Source organism: Somniosus microcephalus, chromosome 9 (genome assembly GCF_052327205.1).
Source record: "Somniosus microcephalus isolate GS21.2 chromosome 9, FLI_Smic_1.0, whole genome shotgun sequence".
Classification (NCBI taxonomy): domain Eukaryota; kingdom Metazoa; phylum Chordata; class Chondrichthyes; order Squaliformes; family Somniosidae; genus Somniosus; species Somniosus microcephalus.
Genome location: NC_140995.1, coordinates 132,836,205 through 132,861,187, shown reverse-complemented (window position 1 = coordinate 132,861,187; position 24,983 = coordinate 132,836,205). Strand labels below are relative to the sequence as shown.

Below are 24,983 nucleotides of genomic sequence, written 5' to 3'. Positions count from 1 at the left end.
TGCGCCGGCGCATTAAAGGCCCCGCGGCGGCCGGCCGCTTTCCCGCCGGCCGCCTGGCCGCAGCTCCCTCCCCGGACTTCCCCCCCCCCCCCCCCCCCCCCCCCGGAACAGAAGCAAGCCCGGCACTTGTCCGAGGTGCCGGGCTCATTTTTAAAAAGATTTTCGCGGGCCGCGGCCGGGTGCAGGCAGCTCCTCCTTAAGGGAAGGAGGAGGCCTGCACTTCCCGAGCCTGCCGCACCGCATCGGGTGCCGCAGCGCCGGAATTGCGGCGCGAAACGGCAGTTAGCGCCGATTTACCGCCGCAAAGACCCTTCAGTAGCGCCGGCAGCCGTTTGGGCGCGGCCCTGCTGAATTTTTGGCGCGCGCAGGGGGACTTAGCGCCGGCACTAACTTCCGGCGCTAAAGCCCTGGCTAAGCCAAAACTCAATTTCTAGGCCAGAGCGTTCGGGAGGAGGTGTAGGGCTGGAGGATTTGAAGACGAGGACAAGAATTTTATATTTTAAGGTACTGGGGACCCGGGAGTCAATTTAGATCAGCGAAAACTGGTGTGATGGGCGAGCTGGACTGTGTGCAGGATAGGATCAGACGAGCTGGAGTTGATGGAGGCTGGGCGATGGAAGGCTGGTAAGAAGAGCATTGGCATAGTCGTGTCTGGTGATGATAAAGGCATATATGAGGGTTTCAGTGGCGGATGGATTGAGGTAGAGGCAGAAGTCGGCGATGTTAGAGGTGAATGTAGGCGGTCTTGGTGATGGCGCAGTTATGGGGGTCGGATACAGGTTGATGTTGAGCAGGATGCTGAGGTTGCAAACAGTCTGGTTCAACCTAAGACAGTGGCCAAGAGGAGGATGGTATCGGTGGTAAGGGAGTATAATTTGTGGCAGGGGCCAAAGACAGTGGCTTCGGTCTTCTAAATGTTTAGCTGGTTGAGTTGAAACAGGATGAGGTGTGAATATTTTTATGGAAGTTTTAATAAAACCTTGGATAAAATATTTAAATTGCATGGTGTCAGTCTTTACTACAGCCAACCATGCAGCTCTGCAGTAGTTTTCAGAATAAACTATTCCAGTAACAGAGGCTTCCTGAACCCTTCCCATTGTGGCTGTAACTGCTTAGACCAAGTGGTAGCTTTAACGACGCATATTGAAGCAGCCTTCCAGCGCCAGCTGAAGACTGCCGCAGCATTCGTGGACCTGTCAGCGGCGTATGACACAGTATGGAAGCATGGACCGCTTTTCAAGCTCTCCACAATTTTACCCTGCAGAACAACGATCCATCTTCTCAACTCCATGCTTAGCAACCAACACTTCCATGTGTACATTGACACCCAGAAGAGCAGATATAGGACATTGAACAACAGACTCGCACTGGGTTCCGTCTTGGCATCCATGTTGTTCAACGTTTACACCAGTGACCTGCCCGAAACCAAGTCCCGCAAGTTCGTATACGCTGATGACATTGCCTTGGCCATGCAAAACATGAATCCGTCCATCACCAAGGAGACCCTGACCAGTGATTTACAAAGGATGGAAGCCTACTTCCGCCAATGGTGAGTTTGGCCAAACCCGCAAAAGACTGTCACCTCGACATTCCACCTCTACACCCATCGAACAAACCAAGCTTTGAAAATCTCCTTTTGCGGCGCAGAGGTAAACCATGCCAAAAAACCCTCCTATTCAGGAGTCACACTTGATCACACCCTGCCAAATAGACAGCATCTCCAGAACCTTGGGAAGAAACTAAAGAGTAGGGTCAACTTGATCCAGAAACTCGCCGGATCCATATGGGGAGCAGACACTCAAACTCTCCGTATGGCAGTACTCGCCCTGGTGTACTCTACAGTGGAGTACTGTTCTCCGGCATGGCTATCAAGTCCGCATGTCAAATCCGTTGATGTCCTACTGAATTCTACTGTGAGAATTATCACCGGTACGCTTTATCAACAACAACACCGTGGCTGCCCATGCTTGCAAACATCGTACCACCACACCTATGCCACGAATATGCAGTCTCCAGAGAATACAACCATTACACCAGCAAAGACATGCTGATCCAGGCTGACTTTAACAACCTACCACCATCCCGTCTCCGATCTAGAAGGCCATTTTAGACAGTCACTGAAGCCCTTCAGCGATCTCCCCTCAGGCTTGATGACCGACGCCGAAATGCTTGGAAGAACTGTGACAGATGGAATGGATTCCTTATAGAGGACCCCACAATACAAGTGGAAGGTTCAAACCTTCCTCGCAAACAGTGGACAACCATCAACCGCCTCAGAACTGGTCATGGTAGATGCTGCCACCTTCTCCATAGATGGAATATTAAAGCATCCTCATCTTGCGACTGTGGAGCTCCTAATCAGACCCTGGAGTGCATCATTGAGCACTGCCCTCAGGAAATTCGCAGACAGCCTACAAGATATCCACGCAGTTACACCAGAAGCTTTGGCCTGGATATCTGACTTAGATATTGACATTTGATTTGCTTTGCTACTGCCATAAGAAAGAACAAGAAGATTGAGACGATAATGTCCCTCAGCACTTATCAGGTATTCATTGAGCCAAAGAACTTGGCAATACTGCTGCAACGTTCAGTTACAGTAATTCCATGTGCTGCATTTCATTTCCTCCTAGACGTTTGCCTCCATGGTTGATACCAGTGGGCAATCTGTGCTGACAAAACTAGTGAGTGGGTGATATAGCATACTTGTATTTTGTGAGGTGCATTCTGGGCTGAGTCCTGTTTCCACCCCTTAATGACCACAGTCCAATTTGCCATCTCTATTGAAGCCTCCCCATGATCTGCTAACCAATTCTCCACTGAGTTTATTTAAATATATTTAATTAAAGTTAAATATATTTAACTTTGGCATTGGCATGCCAAAAAACTGGAAGTTACAAAGGGTGACCACCCACTCGATGTTCAGATTGTGTGTGACCAAAGGCAAAGAATCCACCAAGTCAATGCCAAGTTTGCTAGAACTTGCCAATCTGGTGAGTTGCATCGGGATGCTCGATTGGTGCCCACAGCTTGCCAGTTCCATTTAAATCAGGGCAGGACTTTAAAATGGTTCCAGCCTCTTCACCCCCAGAATGGGCAGCCTGCTGGAACGTTGATTCGTGGGTTCACTTAACTTTTTTTAATCCATTCATGGGATGTGGGCGTTGCCAGCAAGGCCAGTGTTTATTACCCATACCTAGTTGCCCTAAGAAGGCCGTGGTGTGCCTCCTTCTTGAATCGCTGTAGTCCATGTGGTGAAGGTGCTCCAACAATGTTGTTGGTTAGGGAATTCCAGAATTTTGACCCAGTGAAAATGAAGCAACGGTGATGCATATCCAAGTCAGAATGGTGTGTGACTTGGAAGGGAACTTGGCGGTGTTGGTGTCCCCATGCATCTGCTGCCCCTGTTCTTCTAGGTGGTAGAGGTTGTAGGTTTGGAATGTGCTGTCAAAGAAGCCTTGGCGCGTTACAACAGTGCATCCTGCAGATTGTAAACACTGCAGTCATGGTGCGCTAGTGGTGGAGGGAGTGGATGCTTAAGCTAGTGGATAAGGTGCCGATCAAGCAGACTGCTTTGTCCAGGATGGTGTCACGCTTCTTGAGTGTTGTTGCAGTTGCACTCATTCAGGCAAGTGGAGAGTATTCCATCATATTACTGACTTGTGCCTTGTAGGTGTTGTGGAGACTCTGGGAGTTAGGAGATGAGCCACCTGTTGCAGAATACCCAGCCTCTGACCTGCCCTAGCAGCCGTGGTATTTATTTGGCTGGTCCTGTCCAGTTTCTGGCCAGTGGCAACCCCCAGGATGTTGCTGGTGGAGGATTTGGCGATGGTAATGCCATTGAATGTTAAAGGGAGGTGGTTAAACTCTCTTGTTGGAGATAATCTGCCTGATACTTGTGTGGCGTAAATGTTACTTGCCACTTTTCAGCCCAAGCCTGGATGTTGTCCAGGTCTTGCAGTGTGCAGGCACGGACTGCTTCAATATCTGAGGAATTGTGAATGGAACTGAACACTGCAATCATTAGCGAACATCCCCACTTCTGACCTTATGATGGAGGGAAGCTTATTGATGAAACAGCTGAAGACAGTTGGGCCTAAGACACTGCCCTGAGGAACTCCAGCAGTGGTCTCCTCTGACTGAAATGATGGACCTCCAACAACCACAACCATCTTCTTTTGTGCTGAGTATGGCTCCACTCACTGGACAATTTTCCCACTGATCCCCATTGACTTCAGTTGTACTGGGGCTCCTTGGTGCCAAACACCTGTTGAATGTTGCCTTCATATCGAGGGCAGACACTCTCACCTCACCTCTGGAATTCAGCTCTTTTGTCCATGTTTGGACCAAGGCTGTAATGAGGTTGGTAGCCCAGTGGTCCTGATGGAACCCAAACTGAGCATTGGTGAGCAGGTTATTGGTGAGCAAGTGCCACTTGATAGCACTGTTGACCATTCCTTCCATCACTTTGCTGATGATTGAGAGTAGGCTGATGGGGCAGTAATTGGCCAGGTTGGATTTGTCCTACTTTTTGTGGACAAGACATACCTGGGCAATTTCCCAAGGTAACTATCTTTGTCTGTCCATTTTTCTGTCCATCCGTGTCTCTGATTCCATCCCCCCCTCCTGTTTCCTAGTTGTTCTACAGATTTATACTGATCTTGGGATTCATAAAATTCATATTCCAATTATTTAATTTAAACTCTTGCTTCTCTATTTTTGACTAATTTCTTAATATAAACAGGTAGGACATCAAACTTTAATTTACTCTTTTTATCTTTTTACTTTCACAAACTTCCTCTCCTAACTTTGACCTTCAACTACCCATTAATTTTCTGTTTTTTTTAGTAAAAGCACACACAAGCACATTCTAGTAATGTTTTGATCTTTATTTCAGTGTTGCATTTTCTTGAATTGAACCTGTTGTTCAGAGTAGAATTTGCTCTATTTGAGTTTGAGGAGTTTTGAGAGTGAACTAGCACTGGGAAAGTTCTTATGCTATAAAGTTAGACTGGGGAAAGAATCCCATCAAACCAGGTTACTTTCTAAAAGATTTTAACAGACTATGTTGGCTTCTTTAGGCTGATGTTACAGTGAACAGAATTTTTTTGTTTGCAAGCACTTCCTATACTTGGATACAGGGTGTAAACTGCTCAGGAACCAACTGGACCTTTTTAAGTGGTTTGAAATAAGTACCTACTGTAGGTGTGCACATTCTGTTTGTTATTTCTGGGTTTTTCCCTAGTCTGTTCCCGTGCCTCCAAATTTTAATAAAACTCGGGGGGGGGGGGGGCAAAATTGGGTTGCATCCCCTTTGGGGCGCTAGCGCCCCAAAAAAGTTAGCGCCCCCGTGCCCGAAATTCACTGCTAGTGCCCCAAGAGGGAGGCGGGGCGCTACTGGAAGCACCCCGCCTCCCTCTTGGGGCGCTGCAAGTTAATATCGTGGCGCTGCGGCACATTGTGCCGTGGTACTGCAGGCCTTTCTCCCCTTATTACAGGGGAGGGGCCTAGCACAGCGCAACCCAGGGCTCAGCTGGGCCACCAGGGATCGGAGTGCCGGCAAAAGAGCCCGGCATTCGAGGAGTGCCGAGCTCATGGAGCGCAGCCGGCACCCTGTAGGGAGGCTTCACAGGAGGCCGGGAACAGCAACGGGGGCAGGTGCTGGCAGACGACCTGCAACAAAAATGGCCACCAGGCACCTCCCCTTTAATTTGCGCCATCCTAGCCGCACGTACACCCCCAAACCCTGTCAGATGTAGCGTCTGGTGGTGAGTCAGGGGGCACTACCGAAGATCGCGGCTGGGACGCGAGCGGGGCACTGTGCTCGGTGATGACTTCATTGCCGGAGGCGCAGTGCCGCGGGGCACTAACAGTTACTGCCGCCGCTAACCTCCTACTGAATTTTGCGGGCGGTGTTTGTGGCGCCGCACCCGGGCGCTAGTTGCTTTGTTGCTTTGTGCCCTGTTAGTGCCCTCTAACAGGAGGTGCAAATCAACAGAATTTTTCCCCCTTGGGGTCTGGTTTAAAAATAGAAACTGGCTCTATTTTAACCTTTCTTTTTTCAAATGTTGACTAACCTAATGTGTATTTCCAGCATTTTTTGTTTTCATTTCTGGTTTCCAGCCTTCACCCTTTTTATAAAAAATAAAAAAAAATTAAAAATCTGTTTGTTTTAACTAACAGATTTGGATGAAAAACAGCATTAAAACAAAAAAAATGTCTTCCCTCACTAAGGACGTCATCATACTACAGGTACTAGTTTGAGACCATTATCTGTTCAGTGACCAAGAGCCTGGGGCTCTGAGTTATACTGCTAACTTTGAGTCACACCCTAACCTGAAAAAACAGAGTTCTGTGTATTCCTTTATGTATGCACGCAACTGAACTCGTCATCTGCATCCAAGTGTGTTGTGTATGTAACTTTTAAGAGAAGAACTGATTCTATACTGCAGTACCGGCAGTGACCACCCCTGATTATAAAGCCATAGCAGGCTTCTGTACTTCAGTCTTGAATTACTCTCTGTTCAGTAAATACCTGTTTTATTGTTCTCCTGCAGTCTGAGTATTATTGATCCTCGGACACTACACTGGCGACGGGCAGGTTTGAACTCACCTGCAGTACTGCATCACCTCACGGGGATCTTTTCCCTGAAGAGAAGCTTCTTGGAGGTCGAAGTCAGAACGGCGGGTGTCGACTGCGGGCAACTGCCCAGGGATCCATCGGAGAGTTGCAGGGGAGGCTGTGGAGAGCTGGGCCTGGCTCCCCAGTCGAGGTGTTCCAGCAAGTCGTGCTGGTAGCAGGTAGTGCGCTGACCCTTCCGGACTGCGGCGGGCTCGGGCTCGATCGAGCGGCTCTGCAAAGGGGCCGTGCAGCGTCGTCGGGAGGAAGAGAGAGAGAGAGAGGGTGGAGCGTACAGGGCGCGGTCGGTGCTCAAGAACAGGGCAGCGTGGAGAGGATAGAACGTGGGGAAGGAAAAGTGAGACGCGCCAAAGCCACGGGTCGCCGCCATTACCCTGTAGAACGCTAGGAGCAGCGTGGCAGCAAGGGGAAGAAGGAAAAGCGCGGGAGGCGCCATTTTATTCCATTGGGGAAGAAGGAAAAGCGCGGGAGGCGCCATTTTATTACATTGGGGAAGAAGAAAAAGCGCAGGAGGCGCCATTTTAAATCACCCAAGATGCCGAAGAGTGGCAGTATCACTGCTTTTGACAACGAGGTAGAAGACTGGACCACGTATGTGGAAAGAATTGAAAGAATTGAAGTGTACTGCAATGCCAATCAGGTGGCCAATGGAAAGAAGGCGTCGGTATTATTAAATTTGATGGGCGCGAGAACGTACGGCCTATTGCGGAATTTAATTACCCCAGCTAAACCAATGGAGAAAAGTTTTGAAGAGATTGTTAATATCTTACAGGAACACCTAAGCCCTACACCGCTGCTGATAGCAGAAAGATTCAAGTTCCATAAAAGAAACCAGCACAAAGATGAGAACAATGCTGACTATCTTACGGAACTACGCAAGTTATCGAAGCACTGCCAGTTCGGAGCAGGACTGGCAGACACCTTACGGGATAAGTTTGTCTGCGGGCTCCAGAGTGAAGGAACCCAGAAACGACTACTTTCGGAAAAGGACCTGACGCTTTCAACGTGGCAGTATCCTACGAAGCAGCAGCACGGGGAGCTGCGGAAATACAACAGAAACCACAAGAATACAGCGCTAACGAAATGGCGTATGGAGCAGAGAAGTGCTATCGCTGCGGCAGAACAACCCATGATCAGAAGGACTGCTGGTTTAAGGACAAAGTATGCAGGCAATGTGGGAAAATGGGACACATAGCAAGAGTCTGCAGGTCGGGAAAGAAAACCAACACTACAAGAACTACGAAGGAAAAGTACAAGAAAGTAAAAAAAAATGACAGTAGTTCGGAAGATCATGAGAGTGATAATGACTCCGGGAGCAGGAGACTAAGTTGTCTAAAGTTACACAACGTGATCGCAAAGGAGGATCACCGAACCATTTGGGTCACCCTCATGATAGCAGGGTCCCAAGTAAAGATGGAATTGGATACAGGATCAGCCCTAACTGTCATGAATCGACGAGACTATGAGCGGCTATTCTCACACATACCCTTGAAGGACACGTCCATTGTATTGAAGACATACACGGGGCAAAAAGTCTACCCCAGAGGAAAAATAAGGGTGCCAGTTGAATACAACGGCAAGGAAACACAGAAACTGTATCTATATATACTACCGGATGGAGGACCACCACTACTGGGACGTGAATGGATCCGAAAAATACAATTGGATTGGCATTCCATTCAGGCGCTAACTGTGACTGATAAAAAGGATGATGACGTCACACCTGGACGACTGTCAAAAATTCTAACTGATGCGAAAGAGGTGTTCCAACAAGGACTTGGGACTCTAAAAGGAGTAACGGCAACGATAAAAATCGAAGATAACGCAAACCCAAAATTCTTTAAGGCCAGACCGGTACCTTACGCGATCCGCCCAGCCGTTGAAGCAGAGCTGGAGAGTCTGGAGCGTTCGGGTGTGCTGTCCAAGGTGGACTGGAGCGAGTGGGCCACACCCATCGTTCCTGTAATGAAGAAATCATTGAGCAGCACGCCTGGGGAACCGAAGAAGGTTCGCATCTGTGGGGACTTCAAGGTAACTGTGAACCCAGTCCTGCACACAGTACAATATCCACTTCCACGGATAGAAGATATTTTCGCCTCACTATCTGGAGGGAAACGCTTTACAAAGATTGATCTGGCCCAAGCGTATCTACAAATGGAGGTGGAAGAAGCATCTCGGAAATATTCACGATAAACACTCTCAAAGGCCTTTACCAGTACAATCGACTGGTATTCGGGGTAGCATCAGCCCCGGCTATTTGGCAGAGGGCGATGGAACAAGTCCTGCAAGGGATCCCGGGGACCCAGTGTTATTTGGACGACATCCTGGCTACGGGCGAAAATGACAGTGAACACTTTGCCAACCTGGAGCAGGTGCTCACGAGATTACAGGAATATGGGCTACGAGCCAACCGCCCCAAATGCGAGTTCTTCAGGAGACAAATCTCGTATTGTGGCCACATGATTGATGAGGAAGGGTTGCATAAGTCGCCGGACAAGATTGAGGCTGTAGTCAAGGCTCCAGCCCCGGAAAATGTGTCACAACTGAGGTCGTTCCTCGGGTTGGTGAACTACTACCATAAGTTCTTGCCGAATTTATCTACAATTCTGCACTCACTGAACGCCCTACTGCAAACTGGAGCAACATGGAAATGGAGTGATGAGTGTAAGCGTGCCTTTCAGGAATGTAAATGCCTAATCACTTCAAAAGAAGTATTGGCCCACTACAATCCAACACTACCGATTCGGTTAGCATGTGATGCATCTCCCTACGGCATCGGAGTGGTGCTGTCGCACAAATTCCTTGACGGTTCAGAGAGGCCAATAGCCTTTGCGTCGCGCTCGTTAACCTCGGCCGAGCGTAGCTACGCCCAGATTGACAGGGAGGCCCTCAGCCTGGTGTGGGGGGTGAAGAAGTTCAATCACTATCTGCACGGGCAGAAATTCACCCTACTGACATCAGCCCCTGGTCTCCATTTTTAACCCAAAGAAGGGCGTTCCGGTGATGACGACGCAACGGCTGCAAAGATGGTCACTTTTTCTAGGGGCACATCAGTACGACATAGAGTACAAGGGTACGAAACAGCATGGAAATGCTGATGGGCTGTCGCGCCTACCGTTGCCTACGGTAGAGGAAGCACCTGCAGTAGACCCTGTTGAGATATTCCATGCAACCATAGTCGAATGTCTACCTGTTACAAACTCAAGTATAGAGAAGGAAACCCGAAATGACCCGACACACTCTCGGGTCTATGATTTGACGGTGAAGGGATGGCCAGCACATGGCGACTCACTGTTGACAGCATTCTCGCCAAGGAGAGAACAGCTGTCAGTGTGCCGGGGGACCTTGATGTGTGGATCCCGAGTGGTAATTCCACCCAAGTTGAGAGATTGAGCACTCTATGAGCTTCATGAGGATCATCTGGGAGGGGTAAAAATGAAGAGCCTAGCCAGGGCGTTTGTGTGGTGGCCGGGAATCGATAAAGAAATCGAGGATATGACCAAGAGATGCACAGGATGCCAGAAGGTCCAAAACGCTCCACCACAGGCCCCGCTACATCCATGGGAGTGGCCCTCAGCTCCATGGCAACGGGTACACATTGATTTTGCTGGTCCATTTATTTAATGTTCCTAATCGCTGTGGACGCCCATTCAAAATGGCCAGAGGTCATCAAAATGTCCTCCACCACCACGGAGAAAACTATTGCAGTCCTACGGACCATCTTCGCCAGGAATGGCTTGCCAGGACAGATTTGCTCCGACAATGGGCCACAGTTTGTGTCTGAGGATTTCCGGAGGTTTCTGAGGAATAATGGGGTGAAACATTACACATCTGCCCCATATCATCCAGCCACAAATGGATTGGCTGAGAGGTTTGTTCAGACCTTTACAAAGGCAATAAAGGCAATGCATAATGACGACATACCACTACAACACAAGGTGGATAATTTCTTGTTTGCTTACCGGAATGCGACACATGCAGTCACCAACCAAACTCCAGCCATAATGTTCTTCAACCGAAGGCTAAGATGTTGCCTGGATTTGCTAAAACCAAACATAAGACAAGATGTTGAGGATAAGCAATTCCAGCACATAAATGAGAAGCCAACCAGGAGCTTCAAGATAGGGCAACCAGTCTTGGCCCGCGACTACTGAACAGAAAAATGGCAGCCAGGAACGATATGCACACAGCAGGGACCACTAATGTACACAGTGGACGTTGGAGAGAGCATCGTGAGACGCCATGCTGACCAGATTCTAGAGTCACAGGAACAAGCCAAACCCATACCACGAGCAGGTGCACCTGGTAATCAACCCGAAGTACAGATTGCGTCTACCTCAGAAGCAGTGGTATTGGAAGCTGACGAACCAACCAATGACAATGAGCCAGAATCAACTCCGCCGCAAGAACAGGATACTCGAGAAAGGAGTTATCCAGTCAGGATCAGGAAGCCTCCTCAAAGACTGAACTTATAAATGATTATTTCAGTTGATGTATATAGTACAGAGAAAATTGTAATTGTAATTAGTTATTATTTCGTTGTTAAATGAATGTTATGTACTGTTTATCTAAAAGGGGAGGAATTGTTGTGTATGTGCCTTTAAGAGAAGAACTGATTCTATACTGCAGTACTGGCAGTGACCACCCCTGTATATAAAGCCATAGCAGGCTTCTGTACTTCAGTCTTGAATTACTCTCTGTTCAGTAAATACCTGTTTTATTGTTCTCCTGCAGTCTGAGTATTATTGATCCTCGGACACCACAAAGTGCATTTTAATGCTAACAAGATCTGACGGGAATGTCAACTCTCTATTAACATTAAAATGATTAAGATTGAAGTTCAAAGAGTTTCCATTGTAGCAAGCTTTGTTTTGTGCTGGTTGCAGTTAAAAAATATATAACTGGTCTCAGTTTGCCTGCCTATATTCAAGTTGGCTGACTTGTCACCTTTATAACCAAGTTTCTGCTGTTGCAAGGATAAAACCATTTTCTATCAATGCAAAATGTGTAGTGCAACTGGTCTGTAGTTTTCAGCCATTTATTGTCTTACAGCCCTGAGCTCTATGTTTACAAACCTAACCAAACCATTGTCTTACTCACATGCAGGTGCAGCTGGGAAGAGCAGAGATAAAATGCCCCATTACCGAATGCAGCAAATACCTGGATGAAAGCACTGTCATCTCCAATCTGCCTCGTGACGATATTGTCAAGTACAGTTACTTCCTGGAGCTCAGCAGGGTGGATTCAAGCACCAAACCCTGTCCACAGTGCAAGCATTTCACTACTTTCAGACGGAAGAGCAACATTCCAACCCCTACAAAATCAGAGAACAAGTTCAAAGTGAGCACCCTTCTCTCAAATTCTGTCCTAGCTCTTTATAGGATTAGAATCAAGAGTTTAGTGATTAAGTAGAAGAGCTCTGCTGTAGATTGCTGGTAAGTTCAGTTAAAATCTTTGGCTAAATTATTTTTAAGAATAGAATTCGACTGGTGTGGGTTGGGTGAGTGGTTTCCAGTAGTTACAGTATCAAGCACTGGATTCTTCAATGTAAGACCCTGAGTTTGAATCAGTCGATTCCTACTCGGGCTTTCCTTGAAAGGATGCTGCTGCTTGAGACATGTTGTAATAGTCTCCAGAGGTTTTCTGGAGGAGGAGTGAAAAACTGATTGACTTGCAAGAGATTTCTTCATAACCACTGCAACATGCCTCTTGGCGGGTCAATCAAACAATAGCAATGATGGCTTCTATGGAGATAGCTCCATGCTAGAGCATCTTGCCCATCCTGACTGAAGGGGATAATGTGGCACACTTGCAAGGATGTGGAGAGAACTGTTCCACATAAAAAGCAATGTTCACTCGAAACATAGAAACATAGAAGATAGGAGCAGGAGTAGGCCATTCGGCCCTTCGAGCCTGCTCCGCCATTCAATAAGATCATGGCTAATCCTCCAAATTCAGTACCCTGTCCCTGCCTTCTCCCCATATCCCTTGATCCCTTTAGCCTTAAGAAATATATCCAACTCTTTTTTGAATATATTTAATGAACTGGCCTCCACCGCCCTCTGTGGCAGAGAATTCCACAGGTTCACCACTCTCTGGGTGAAGAAATTCCTCCTCATTTCAGTCCTAAATGGCTTACCCGTTATCCTTAGACTATGACCCCTGGTTCTGGACTCCCTGGCCATCATAAACATCCTTCCTGCATCTAGTCTGTCCAGGCCTGACAGAATTTTATAGGTTTTGATGAGATCCCCTCTCAATCTTCTAAACTCCAGTGAGTATAAGCCCAATCGACACAATCTCTCCTCATACGTCATTCCTGCCATCCCAGGTATCAGCCTGGTGAATCTTCGCTGCACTCCTTCCATGGCAAGAACGTCCTTCCTCAGGTAAGGCGACCAAAACTGCACACAATACTCAAGATGTGGTCTCACCAAGGCCCTGTACAACTGTAGCAAGCCATCCTTGTTTCTGTACTCGAACCCTCTTGCTACGAAGGCCAACATACCATTTGCCTTCTTAACCGCCTGCTGCACCTGCATGCTTACCTTCAGCGACTGGTGCACAAGGACACCCAGGTCTCTTTGTACTTCCCCTTCTCCCAATCTATTGCCATTCAAATAATAATCTGCCTTCCTGTTTTTGCCACCAAAGTGGATAACCTCACATTTATCCACATTATTGGGCAGAAACATGGCAAATGCACTATCACCCAACCTGTCCAAATCGTACTGGAGTTTCACGACATCCTCCTCACAGCTTACCCTCTCACCCAGCTTTGTGTCATCTGCAAATTTGGAGATATTACATCCAATTCCCTCGTCCAGATCATTAATATATATTGTGAACAGCTGGGGTCCTAGGACCGATCCTTCCGGTACCCCACTAGTCACTGCCTGCCACTTGGAAAACGACCCGTTTATTCCAACTCTTTGCTTTCTGTCTGCCAACCAGTTCTGTATCAAAGTCAATACCTTGCCCCCAATCCCATGTGCCTTAATTTTGCACACTAATCTCTTATGTGGGACCTTATCGAAAGACTTCTGAAAGTCCAAATACACCACATCCACTGGTTCTCCCTTATCTATTTTACCAGTTACATCCTCAAAAAATTCCAGTAGATTAGTCGAGCATGATTTACCTTTTGTAAATCCATGTTGACTTTGTCTGATCCTGTCACTGCTTATCAAGTGCTCTGCTATTACATCTTTTATAATAGATTCTAGCATTTTCCCCACTACTGATGTCAGGCTTACCGGTCTATAATTCCCTGCTTTTTCTCTACCACCTTTTTTGAATAGTGGGGTAACATTAGCTACCCTCCAATTCATGGGTACTGTTCCAGAGTCTATCGAGTTCTGGAAGATGACCAGCAATGCATCTACTATTTCTAGGGCCACTTCCTTAAGTACCCTGGGATGTAGATTATCAGGCCCTGGGGATTTATCGGCCTTCAGTCCCATCAATTTTCCTAACACCATTTCCCTACAAATACTGATTTCTCTCAGTTCCACCCTTTCATCAGACCCTATGTTCCCCGGCATCTCTGGGAGGTTATTTGTGTCCTCCTTTGTGAAGACAGAACCAAAGTATGAATTTAGTTGGTCTGCCATTTCTTTGTTTCCCATTATAAATTCCCCTGATTCTGACTGCAAGGGACCTACGCTTGACTTCACCAATCTTTTTCTCTTCACATATCTATAAAAGCTTTTACAGTCAGTTTTTATGTTGCCTGCTAGCTTACTCTTTCATTCTATTTTCCCTTTCTTAATTAATCCCTTTGTCCTCCTTTGTTGAATCCTAAACTGCTCCCAATCCTCAGGATTATTGCTTTTTCTGGCCAATTTATATGTCGTCTCCTTGGATCTTATGCTATCCCTAATTTCCCTTGTTAGCCACGGTTGAGTCACCTTTTTTGTTTTATTTTTATGCCAAACTGGGATGAACAAATTCTGTAGCTCATCCATTCGGTCTTTGAATGTTTGCCATTGCCTATCCACCGTCAACCCTTTGAGTGCCATTCCCCAATCAATCCTACCCAACTCGCTCCTCAGACCATCGTAGTTTCCTTTATTTAAATTGAGGACCTTAGTCTCTGAGTCAACTACTTCATTCTCCATCTTAATGAAGAATTCTATCATATTATGATCGCTCTGACCCAAGGGGCCTCGTACAACAAGATTGCTAATTAATCCTTTCTCGTTACATAATACCCAGTCTAAGATGGCCTGATCTCTGGTTGGTTCCTCGACATATTGGTCCAGGAAACCATCCCGTAAACACTCCAGGAATTCCTCCTCCACAGTATTGTTACTAATTTGGTTGGCCCAATCTATATGTAGATTAAAGTCACCCATGATGACTGCTGTGCCCTTATTGCACGCTTCTTTAATTTCCCTTTTAATGCCATCCCCAACCTCCGCCTTAATGTTTGGAGGTCTATATAACACTCCCACTAACGTTTTTTTCCCCTTAGTATTTCTCAATTCTACCCATACAGATTCCACATCATCAGAGCTAATATCCTTCATTACAATTGTATTAATCCCTTCTTTAACCAGTAATGCTACCCCACCTCCCTTTTTGCCTATCTTTCCTGAATATCGAATACCCCTGGATGTTGAGTTCCCAGTCTTGGCCATCCTTGAGCCACGTTTCCGTAATCCCAACCAAATCATATTCGTTTACCTCTATTTGCGCAGCCAATTCGTCCACCTTATTACAAATGCTCCTCGCATTAAGACACAAAGCCTTCAGGCTTGTTTTTTTAACGCTCTTCGACCTATTAGAATTATTATTTACTGTGGCCGCGTTTAGTTTAAACCGTTGATTTCTCTGACTGCCACTTTTGTTTTTCTCCTTATCTTTTGCTTTTATCCCTGTTTCCCTTCCCTCTGTCTCCCTGCTCAGGTTCCCAACCCCCTGCCATTTTAGTTTAAACCCCCCCCCCCCCGAACAGTGCTGGCAAACCTCCCCGCAAGGATATTTGTCCCGCTCTGGTTCAGGTGCAACCCGTCCGACTTGTACAAGTCCCACCTTCTCCAGAAGCAGGCCCAGTGACCCAGGAAACTAAAGCACTCCCTCCTGCACCAACTCTTTAGCCACGCATTCATCTGCTCTATCCTCCTATTCCTATACTCACTAGCACGTGACACCGGGAGTAATCCAGAGATTACAACCTTTGAGGTCCTGCTCTTTAATCTGCTACCTAGCTCCCTAAATTCTTGCTGCAGGACCTCATCCCTCTTCCTACCCATGTCATTGGTCCCAATGTGAACCACGACCTCTGACTATTCACCCTCCCCCTTCAGAATGCCCTGCAGCCGTTCAGTGACATCCTTGACCCTGGCACCAGGGAGGCAACAAACCATCCTGGAGTCACGTCTATGGCCACAGAAACGCCTATCTGTTCCCCTTACGATAGAATCCCCTAGCACAATTGCTCTCCCACTCTTTTTCTTCCCTTCCTGAGCAGCAGAAGCACCCCTGGTGCCGGGAAGTTGGCTGCTGCTGCCTTCCTCTGTTAAGTCATCCCCCTCAACAGTATCCAAATCGGTATACCTGTTTGAGAGGGGGATGGCCACAGGGGTCCCCTGAACTACCTGCCTGCCTCTACTGCTCTGCCTGATGGTCACCCATTTCCCTTCTGCCTGTGCAGCCCTTACCTGCGGTGTGACCAGCTCATCAAACGTGTTATCCACGACCCTCTCAGCATCGTGAATGCTCCAAAGCCAATCCATCCGCAGCTCCAGCGCCGCAATGCGGTCTGCTAGTAGCTGCAGCTGGATGCATTTTTGGCACACATGGTCGTCAGGGACACAGGCAGTGTCCCTGAATTCCCACATAGAGCAAGAGGAGCATAACACGGGGCTGGGCTCTCCTGGCATGACTTACCCCTTAATTAATTTAAATTAATTCACTATCACCAATTAAAGATAAACTCTAAGGCGCTTGTATGGTTTACCAACAGTCCCCACTACACCAGAAAAGACCTTAGCAACTATAAACCACAGAGTTAAAGTTTAAAAAAGAGAAATACTCACCAACCAATCACTTACCTGCTCCCTGGTGACGTCACACTCTGATTACTTTTTACTTCTCTCCCCGCTGCTGAGTTGGTATGCCTCGCTGCTCCCTGGAACTGGTCGGGCCTCGGTGCTCGCGCCGGTTTTTATACCGGGCTCCTCCTCACCTCACTGCTCCCTGGAACTGGTCGGGCCTCGGTGCTCGCGCTGGTTTTTATACCGGGCTCCTCCTCGCCTCGCTGCTCCCTGGAACTGGTCGGGCCTTTACTTACTAGGTGAACTCCAAGAGATGGACTTTAGGTTAGATTACAGTTATAGACAAATAGGTAGAAGTTCAACAGCATAGAGGTTCAATAAGCTAAAAAGGACTTGGGTCAGACTTATTTATTAAAAGGGAAGCTATGCCATTTAAAAAGAAAACATGCTTGATGTGAAAATCTTATGGGCTGTATTTTCCGATTGGAGGCTTCCCGCGTGCGGAAGCCTCCGATCTGGAAAAAATCTACGCACTTACCTGAGGGCTCCCAGGATGCGCACACTTCTGGTCCTGGGCCTTTCGAACTCCAAGTGCGCAGGGCCCACGTATCCCAGGGGCGCATGCGGTTCGCCAGCGTCCCTGGGATCACGTGGGCCATGAGGAGCCAATCAAAGAAGGGTATCTCCCTTACACTTGACAGGAAGACCTGTCAAATATATGAATGGAGATCACCCCAAAAACATAGTCAAACTTTAAAAACATTTTTTATAAAGCACATTTTTAAAATGACTTGAAATTACAATAAATTAAATATTTTAAACAAAAATTTAAAGTTTTTTACGGGACTAAAAATAAACTTAACTTTTAAAGTATTTTTAAATGATACATCAGTGGCAAATTTTTGTTTTTACTTTTTTCAACTGTTAACCAGGTGTAAGAATTGTAAGGGTTTTCTGCGGGCGGAGGGTCTCCAAAAAGCGTAACTCTCCGCCCGCAGAGGCCCTTCTCCAGGGCAGGCGGAGGATCTGTCAAGACCATTCTTGACAGATCGGAAGTGCCGGTTTTCAGCGCATGCGCTGTGCATCTGAATATCTGGGCCAATGTGTTTTTCAACAGAAGAGAATTGGCAAGAAGTTAAACAAGAATATAAGAATTTTTATGAATGAGACGAGACCATTTGGCCAAAGAGCCAGGAGTCTCATTCAGATAAAGACTAGTCTTGCAACTCTTAGCCTCTAAGTTCAGACTAATTCTCCTGTATGCTTCTGTTTTGAAAGAGAACATATTTGGGGGTGAGGGGGATGGAATTTTCCTTCATTCACTATTTGTAATGAAATCCAAGTTTAAAGAGCATACTAATAATTTTGCTATAAACGCTAAATCTCTCTTTTCTTCCCCCCCACCCACCTCATTCAACTTTTATATTCTTAGGACCAAAATGAAGGACCAAAATTCCCAAGCAAATCAGGACTAAATCATAGAATGATACAGCTTTCCATGAAAGGCTAAACTTTAATAAAATTCAAATTTTTGTTACTATCCCTCTCCGTTCAAGGGCCAGTTTTCCGAATGCTCGTCGGCAGTGGCAAGCCTCACATGCTGGGACCACCTACCATTTTCTGACAATAAAAGGAATGGACAGATAATCGGAGAGAACGGGGGAGCACATGCCTGTATTTTCAATAGGAGTTCCAAGTGGGTGTGATGTCTCACCACAAACACGCATTTGGAAAATCTGCACTTTACTTGTCTTCACCTTTACCCATCATATTATCAGTTATCAAATGTATATTTATTTTTCCTGTAATCAGTATCATAGGATAAAAGTTCCCCAATCCAGAAGTGGAGGCAGAATTGGGATGTCACACCACCAGCAGGGAGGGCACAGTCTGTTCTGGATTGGATTGAATTAATCATATGCTGAATATTGAGATTTACCTATGGTTACCATTGGTCCAGGACATGTTTAGCAAGAAACCATAAAAAAATTCCCAAGCAAATCAGGACTAAATCATAGAATGATACAGCACAGGAGGAGGCCATTCGGCTCATCATTCTTGTCTCGGCTCTTTGGTCCAACTCGTCCCAATCTTTTCCCATAGCCCTGAAAATTGTTCCCTTTCGAGTATTTATCCAATTCACTTTTGAAAGTTACTATTGAATCTGCTACCACCATTGTTTCAGGCAGTGCATTCCAGATCACAACAACTTTAAAAAAAAAAAAAAAAAAAAGTTTCATCACATCGCCTCTGGTTCAGATTATGTATTCACTGGTTGTCAACCCTTCTGCCACTGGAAACAGTTTCTCCTTATTTACTCTATCAAAACTGTTCATGATTTTGAACACCTCTATCAAATCTCCTCTTAACCTTCTCTACTCTAAGGAAAACAACCCCAGCTTCTCCAGTCTCTTCACAGAACTGAAGTCACTCATTCCTCGTACACCTTTCTGCACCCTCTCTGTTACATGGCCACTGGGTTCTAGGACTCCACTCATATTACAGTCGGGATTTGAATATTTTGTCTAGTCCAGGTGAGCTCTCACCCACATAGTGGGCTGCTCACAGGAGCATTCACACCAGCTGAACAGCAGAGGAGATTCACCAGCATGTTACCTGGGCTGGAGCGCTTCAGCTATGAAGAGAGACTGGACAGGCTGGGGTTGTTTTCCTTAGAGCAGAGAAGGCTGAGGGGGGACCTGATTGAGGTGTACACAATTATGAGGGGCATAGATAGGGTAGATAGAAAGGAACTTTTCCCCTTAGTAGAAGGGTCAATAACCAGGGGGTATAGTTTCAAGGTAAGGGGCGGGAGGTTTAGAGGGGATTTGAGGAAAAACTTTTTCACCCAGAGGGTGGTTGGAATCTGGAACTCACTGCCTGAAAGGGTGGTAGAGGCAGGAACCCTCGCAACATTCAAGAAGCATTTAGATGAGCACTTGAAATGCCATAGCATACAAGGCTATGGACCAAGTGCTGGAAAATGGGATTAGAATAGATAGGGCTTGATGGCCAGCATGGACACGATGGGCCAAAGGGCCTCTTTCTGTGCTGTATAACTCTATGGCCTAGAAATTCACTGGCGCCCCAAATCACCAGGGCACCGGAAGTGCCGCCCCGGAAGGAGTTGCGGCCGCCTGCCGCAAATTCAGTTTCAGCGCCCCAGACGGAAGCGCGGCGCTACTCGAGGCGCCCCGCATCCCTCTTGGGGCGCTGCAACTGAAAATTACAGTGCAACGTGCTGCAGCGGTACTGCAGGCCTTCCTCCCATTCTTAAAGGGGAGGGGCCTGTTGCAGCACGCTCGAAGAGCGCGAGTGCCGGCAAAAGAGCCCGGCACCGAGGAGAAGTGCTGGGCTCTTGGGACACAACCGGCACTCCGCGGGGGGTGGGGGGGTTGCTCAGGAGGCCGGGGACAGCGGCACGGAGAGGTGCTGGCAGGTGCCAACAAAAAAAATGGCCGCCCCGCACCTCAGCGCCTCTACCGCCGCAGGTAGGCCCCCCTGAACCGGTCGCAAATTGCGACCGGCGTTAAAACAGGGGGCGCTACTAAATTTCGCGATCGGGGCGGTAGCGGGGCGCTGCGCACACCGATGACGTCATCGGTAGCGGCGCAACGCTAATGGCTAGCGCCGCCATTAGCGTCCCACTAAATTTAGCGGGAGGCGTGGCCAGTGGCGCAAAACCCACTAAGTGCCCTCTTAGGGCGCTAACAGGTGGCGCAGGCCACTGAATTTCTAGGCCTATGACTCTAAAGGGTTCGTCAAACACGATTTCCCTTTCATAAATCCGTGTTGACTCTACCCAGTCCTATTATTTTCTAAGTGCCCTGTTACCACGTCCTTAATAATAGATTCTAGCATTTTCCCTACTACTGATGTCAGGCTAACTGGTCTGTAGTTCCCCATTTTCTCTCTCCCTCCTTTCTTAAATCGTGGGGTTACATTTGCCACCTTCCAATCCGTGGGAACTGTTCTAAAATCTATGGAATTTTGGAAAATGACAATCAATGCATCCACTATCTCTATAGCCACCTCTTTCAAAACTCTAGGATGCAGGCCATCAGGTCCAGGAGATTTATCGGCTTTCAGTCCCATTAATTTCTCCAGTACTTTTTTTTTTACTAATACTGATTTCTTTCAGTTCCTCATTCTCGCTAGAGCCTTGGTTCTCCACTATTTCCGGGAAGTTTTTTGCGTCTTCTTCCGTGAATACAGACACAAAGTATTTGTTTAATTTCTCTGCCATTTCCTTATTCCCCATTATAATTTCTCCTGTCTCAGCCTGTAAGGGACCCACATTTACTTTTGCTAATCTTTTCCTTTTTACATACCTATAGAAGCTTTTACAGTCTGTTTTTATGTCTCTCGCTAGCTTACTCTCATTCTATTTTCCCTTTCTTTATCAATTTCTTGGTCCTCCTTTACTGAATTCTAAAATCCTCCCAATCCTCAGGCTTACTACTCTTTTTGGCAAAATGATAAGTCTCTTCCTTTGATCTACTACTATCTTTAACATCTCTTGTCAGCTTTCCATGCCAAGTATGTATGTCAAAAAGTGTTTCCTCATAATCTGTAATTCATTTCCAGCTGCTCCAATCGAACAATTATACAACTACTTATCAGATATGAAAAAAAAAACTTTCATTTTATGTAACGATTTTCACCACCTCAGGGTGTCTAAATGCACTTGACAGTTAATGCAGTACTTTTTGGAGTATAGTCACTGTTGTAATGTAAGAAACGCGGCAGCTACTTTATGCACAGAAAGTTTCCAATAATGATGCAAGAGATAATGACCTGATAATCTGCTTTAGCGATGTTGGTTGAGGGATAAATATCGGCCAGAACACCAGGGAGAACTCCGCTGCTCTTCTTCGAATAGTGCCGTGGGATCTTTTACGTCCACCCAAGAAGGCAGACGTGGCCTTGATGTAACGTCTCATCTGAAAGAAAAGAAATTACGTCAGGGGTTTAAGTTACACACTGCACAACACTAAAAAGCACTGTGAGAAAAGAAGTTAAAGTAACATCACCCACATAGGACCACATAATAAGTTAATTGCACTGCATTTGAACTTGTCCAGAGAGCTTGTGTCTAATTTTAGAGAATTATTGGAGCAACACAGCCACGATGGCAGTTTGTTTTGGTTGAGGAAGTGAAGAGAACAGTGTTGCAGAAGATGCCCGGAGCCACTTCCTCAGTGCAATGTGGACAAAAGGGTTCTTTTAAAGAGGCAGCTCAGGCACTCGGCTAAATGAATCTTTAATGAGTGCCTAGCATATCAGGTTAGTTTATCTGGCTGTGCAGGTTCTTCTGCAACTGCATCTTCATTGCCAGTTCCTGTGTCCTGCCGTGGACTCGATTGCAGATTGGCCTCCTCCTTCTTGGTTCGGCCTTCTTACGTTTGTGGTAAACCACTGTTTGTATTCCACTGTGTACATGCCTGTACATGCCTCGGCTGACTCCTCCCACGAATCCAGGTATAAAGGTGACTGCTCCACAGCCCCTTTGTATCCTGGACCGGTCGACCACTCGAGGCACACCTTCATTCTCTTGTTAAGAAAAGCCTGTTAATTACTCGCTTAATCTCAGTCTTTTGAGTTATTGATAGCGCATCAATTTTATTAACAAGATTTTTATAATGGAGAAGATCCTCACACCAGCATGCCTGGACTTAGATCATCGGGAGGCGGACTCATCCACCAAGTTTACTCACTGGCTTAGGTGTTTCGAAAAATTCCTGACCGCCTCCGCTGCAATCAAATCGGACGAGGACAAACTGGATGTCCTGACCTCCAAAGTGAACCACCGAGTGTACTCGGTCATCCAGGACGCGACCTCGTATGCGGATGCTATCAAGCTCCTCAAGGACCAGTACATGCGCCCAGTGAACGAGGTGTACGCTAGGCACCTCCTGGGGAGTCGTAAACAACAACCTGGGGAATCGACCGAAGAATACCTTCAGGCACTGTCTGTGCTTGGCCGGGCCTGTGGTTGTAAGGATGTAAAGGCCGCCGTGTACACAGAGGAACTTATCCGGGACGCTTTTGTAGCGGGCCACAGGTCCAATTACACCCGACAGCGACTGCTGGAGCAGAGTGACCTCGATCTCAACAAGGCCTCTGAACTCGCACTATCATTAGATGCAGCCTACCGGGGCATGGATGCCTACTCCTCTGCACCGTGGACGCCGCGGGGAACGACAGCCTGGGACACGGTAGGACCGCCTCATAGCGCCGTGCCACCCCAGCCACATCCCAGCAACGGCCCAACTACCGCAGCAGTGTCCCAAGGCCAGACAGCAGTGCCCCAAGGCCAGAAATGCTACTTCTGTGGCCAGGCCAAACACCCCAGAGCGCGCTGCCCGGCGAAAAATGCGATCTGCTCGGGCTGCGGGAAGAAGGGACACTACGCCAGCGTCTGCAGGGCCAAAGCCACCCCGAACCCCAGCAGCGCCGCGTGCGGGCCGCCATCTTGGGCCTCCCCAGCCATGTGCGAACCACCGGAACAGCAGCCATTTTGGACGCCTCCAGCCACATGGGGATCATGGACGCCGCCATCTTGGATGACAGCCGGGACGCAGCAGGCCCCCAACACCGCCTCATCTGATACCCGCAGCGACACACCGACCCCTACGCTGGCCTCCGTTACACTGGACCAAGCGAGACCGCACCAGCTGGCCAGTTCCACAATGGACATTAAGGTAAATGGTCACGAAACAATCTGCCTTTTTGACTCTGGGAGCACGGAGAGCTTCATCCACCCCGACATGGTGCGGCGTTGCTCTCTCCCAGTCCTGCCTGCGCACCAGCGGATTTCTATGGCCTCCGAGTCCCAGTCGGCGGACATTGGCGGCTACTGCGTGGTGACACTCGTAGTAGACGGGACTGTGTACGATAATTTTAAACTTCTGGTCCTGCCCGACCTCTGCGCTGCCGTTCTACTGGGGTTAGATTTTCAGTGCCACCTTAAAAGTGTTACGATGGCGTACGGTGGACCCCTCCCCCCACTCACAGTCCGCAGCCAGCAGCTTCCAAATTGCCCGCCGCGCACCAGGTGCAACCTCTCCACACTCAGTCACCACCCCCCCCCCCCCCCCCCCACTGTTTGCTAACCTCACCCCCGACTGTAAGCCCATCGCCACAAAGAGCAGGCGATACAGTGCCGGGGACAGGGTTTTCATTAAAACCGAAGTGGAGCGGCTCCTGAAGGAAGGGATTATTGAGGGCAGCACCAGCCCCTGGCGAGCCCAGGTTGTGGTCGTTAAGACCGGCGAGAAGCAGCGCCTGGTCATCGGCTACAGCCAGACAATAAATCGCTACACCCTGCTGGACGCTTACCCACTCCCCCGCATAGCTGATATGGTCAACCAGATCACGCAGTACCGTGTCTTCTCGACCATTGACCTGAAATCAGCGTACCAACAGCTCCCTATCCGCCCTGACGACCGCCAGTACACTGCCTTTGAGGCAAACGGCCGCCTCTACCACTTCCTTAGGGTCCCCTTTGGCGTCACCAACGGGGTCTCCGTCTTCCAAAGGGAGATGGACCGGATGGTCGATCAAAATGCGTTGCAGGCCACCTTCCCATATCTGGACAATGTGACCATCTGCGGCCATGACTTGCAGGACCATGACGCAAACCTCTCAAAATTCCTCTGCACCGCCAAACTCCTCAACCTGACGTATAACAAGGAGAAGTGCATATTCCGCACAACCCGCCTCGCCATCCTTGGCTGTGTTGTGGAACACGGAGTCATCGGCCCCGACCCCGACCGGATGCGTCCCCTTATGGAACTCCCACTGCCTCAAGGCCCTGAAGAGGTGCCTAGGGTTTTTCTCTTATTACGCCCAGTGGGTCCCCTACTATGCGGACAAGGCCCGTCCACTGATCAAGTCCACCTCTTTTCCCGTGACGGCAGAGGCCCGCTTAGCCTTCCACCGTATCAAGGAAGACATTGCCAAAGCCACCATGCACGCAGTGGACGAATCCATCCCCTTCCAGGTGGAAAGCGACGCGTCCGACTTTGCCCTGGCCACTACCCTCAATCAGGCGGGGAGACCCGTGGCCTTCTTTTCACGAACCCTCCAGGGCCCGGAGACCAGACACTCCGCTGTTGAGAAGGAGGCCCAGGCTATTGTGGAGGCTGTGCGTCATTGGAGGCACTACCTGGCCGGAAAACGATTTACCCTGCTCACTGACCAGCGTTCAGTTGCTTTCATGTTTAACAACAAGCAGAGGGGCAAAATCAAAAACGACAAGATCTTGAGGTGGAGAATCGAACTTTCCACCTACAATTACGAGATCTTGTACCGGCCCGGGAAGCTCAATGAACCCCCGG

At 48.0% G+C, this 24,983-nt stretch overlaps 1 protein-coding gene across 2 annotated transcripts in view; it reads left to right on the top strand.

The window, feature by feature from the left end:
• Positions 1-24,983, top strand: part of rnf217 (ring finger protein 217) — a 181,756-nt gene that overhangs the window by 92,456 nt on the left and 64,317 nt on the right. For both annotated transcript variants that reach the window (XM_085997216.1, XM_085997215.1), the window contains exon 2: positions 11,747-11,980. In XM_085997216.1, the coding sequence (XP_085853342.1) occupies positions 11,747-11,980 (234 nt within the window). The remainder of the gene's footprint in view (positions 1-11,746; positions 11,981-24,983) is intronic.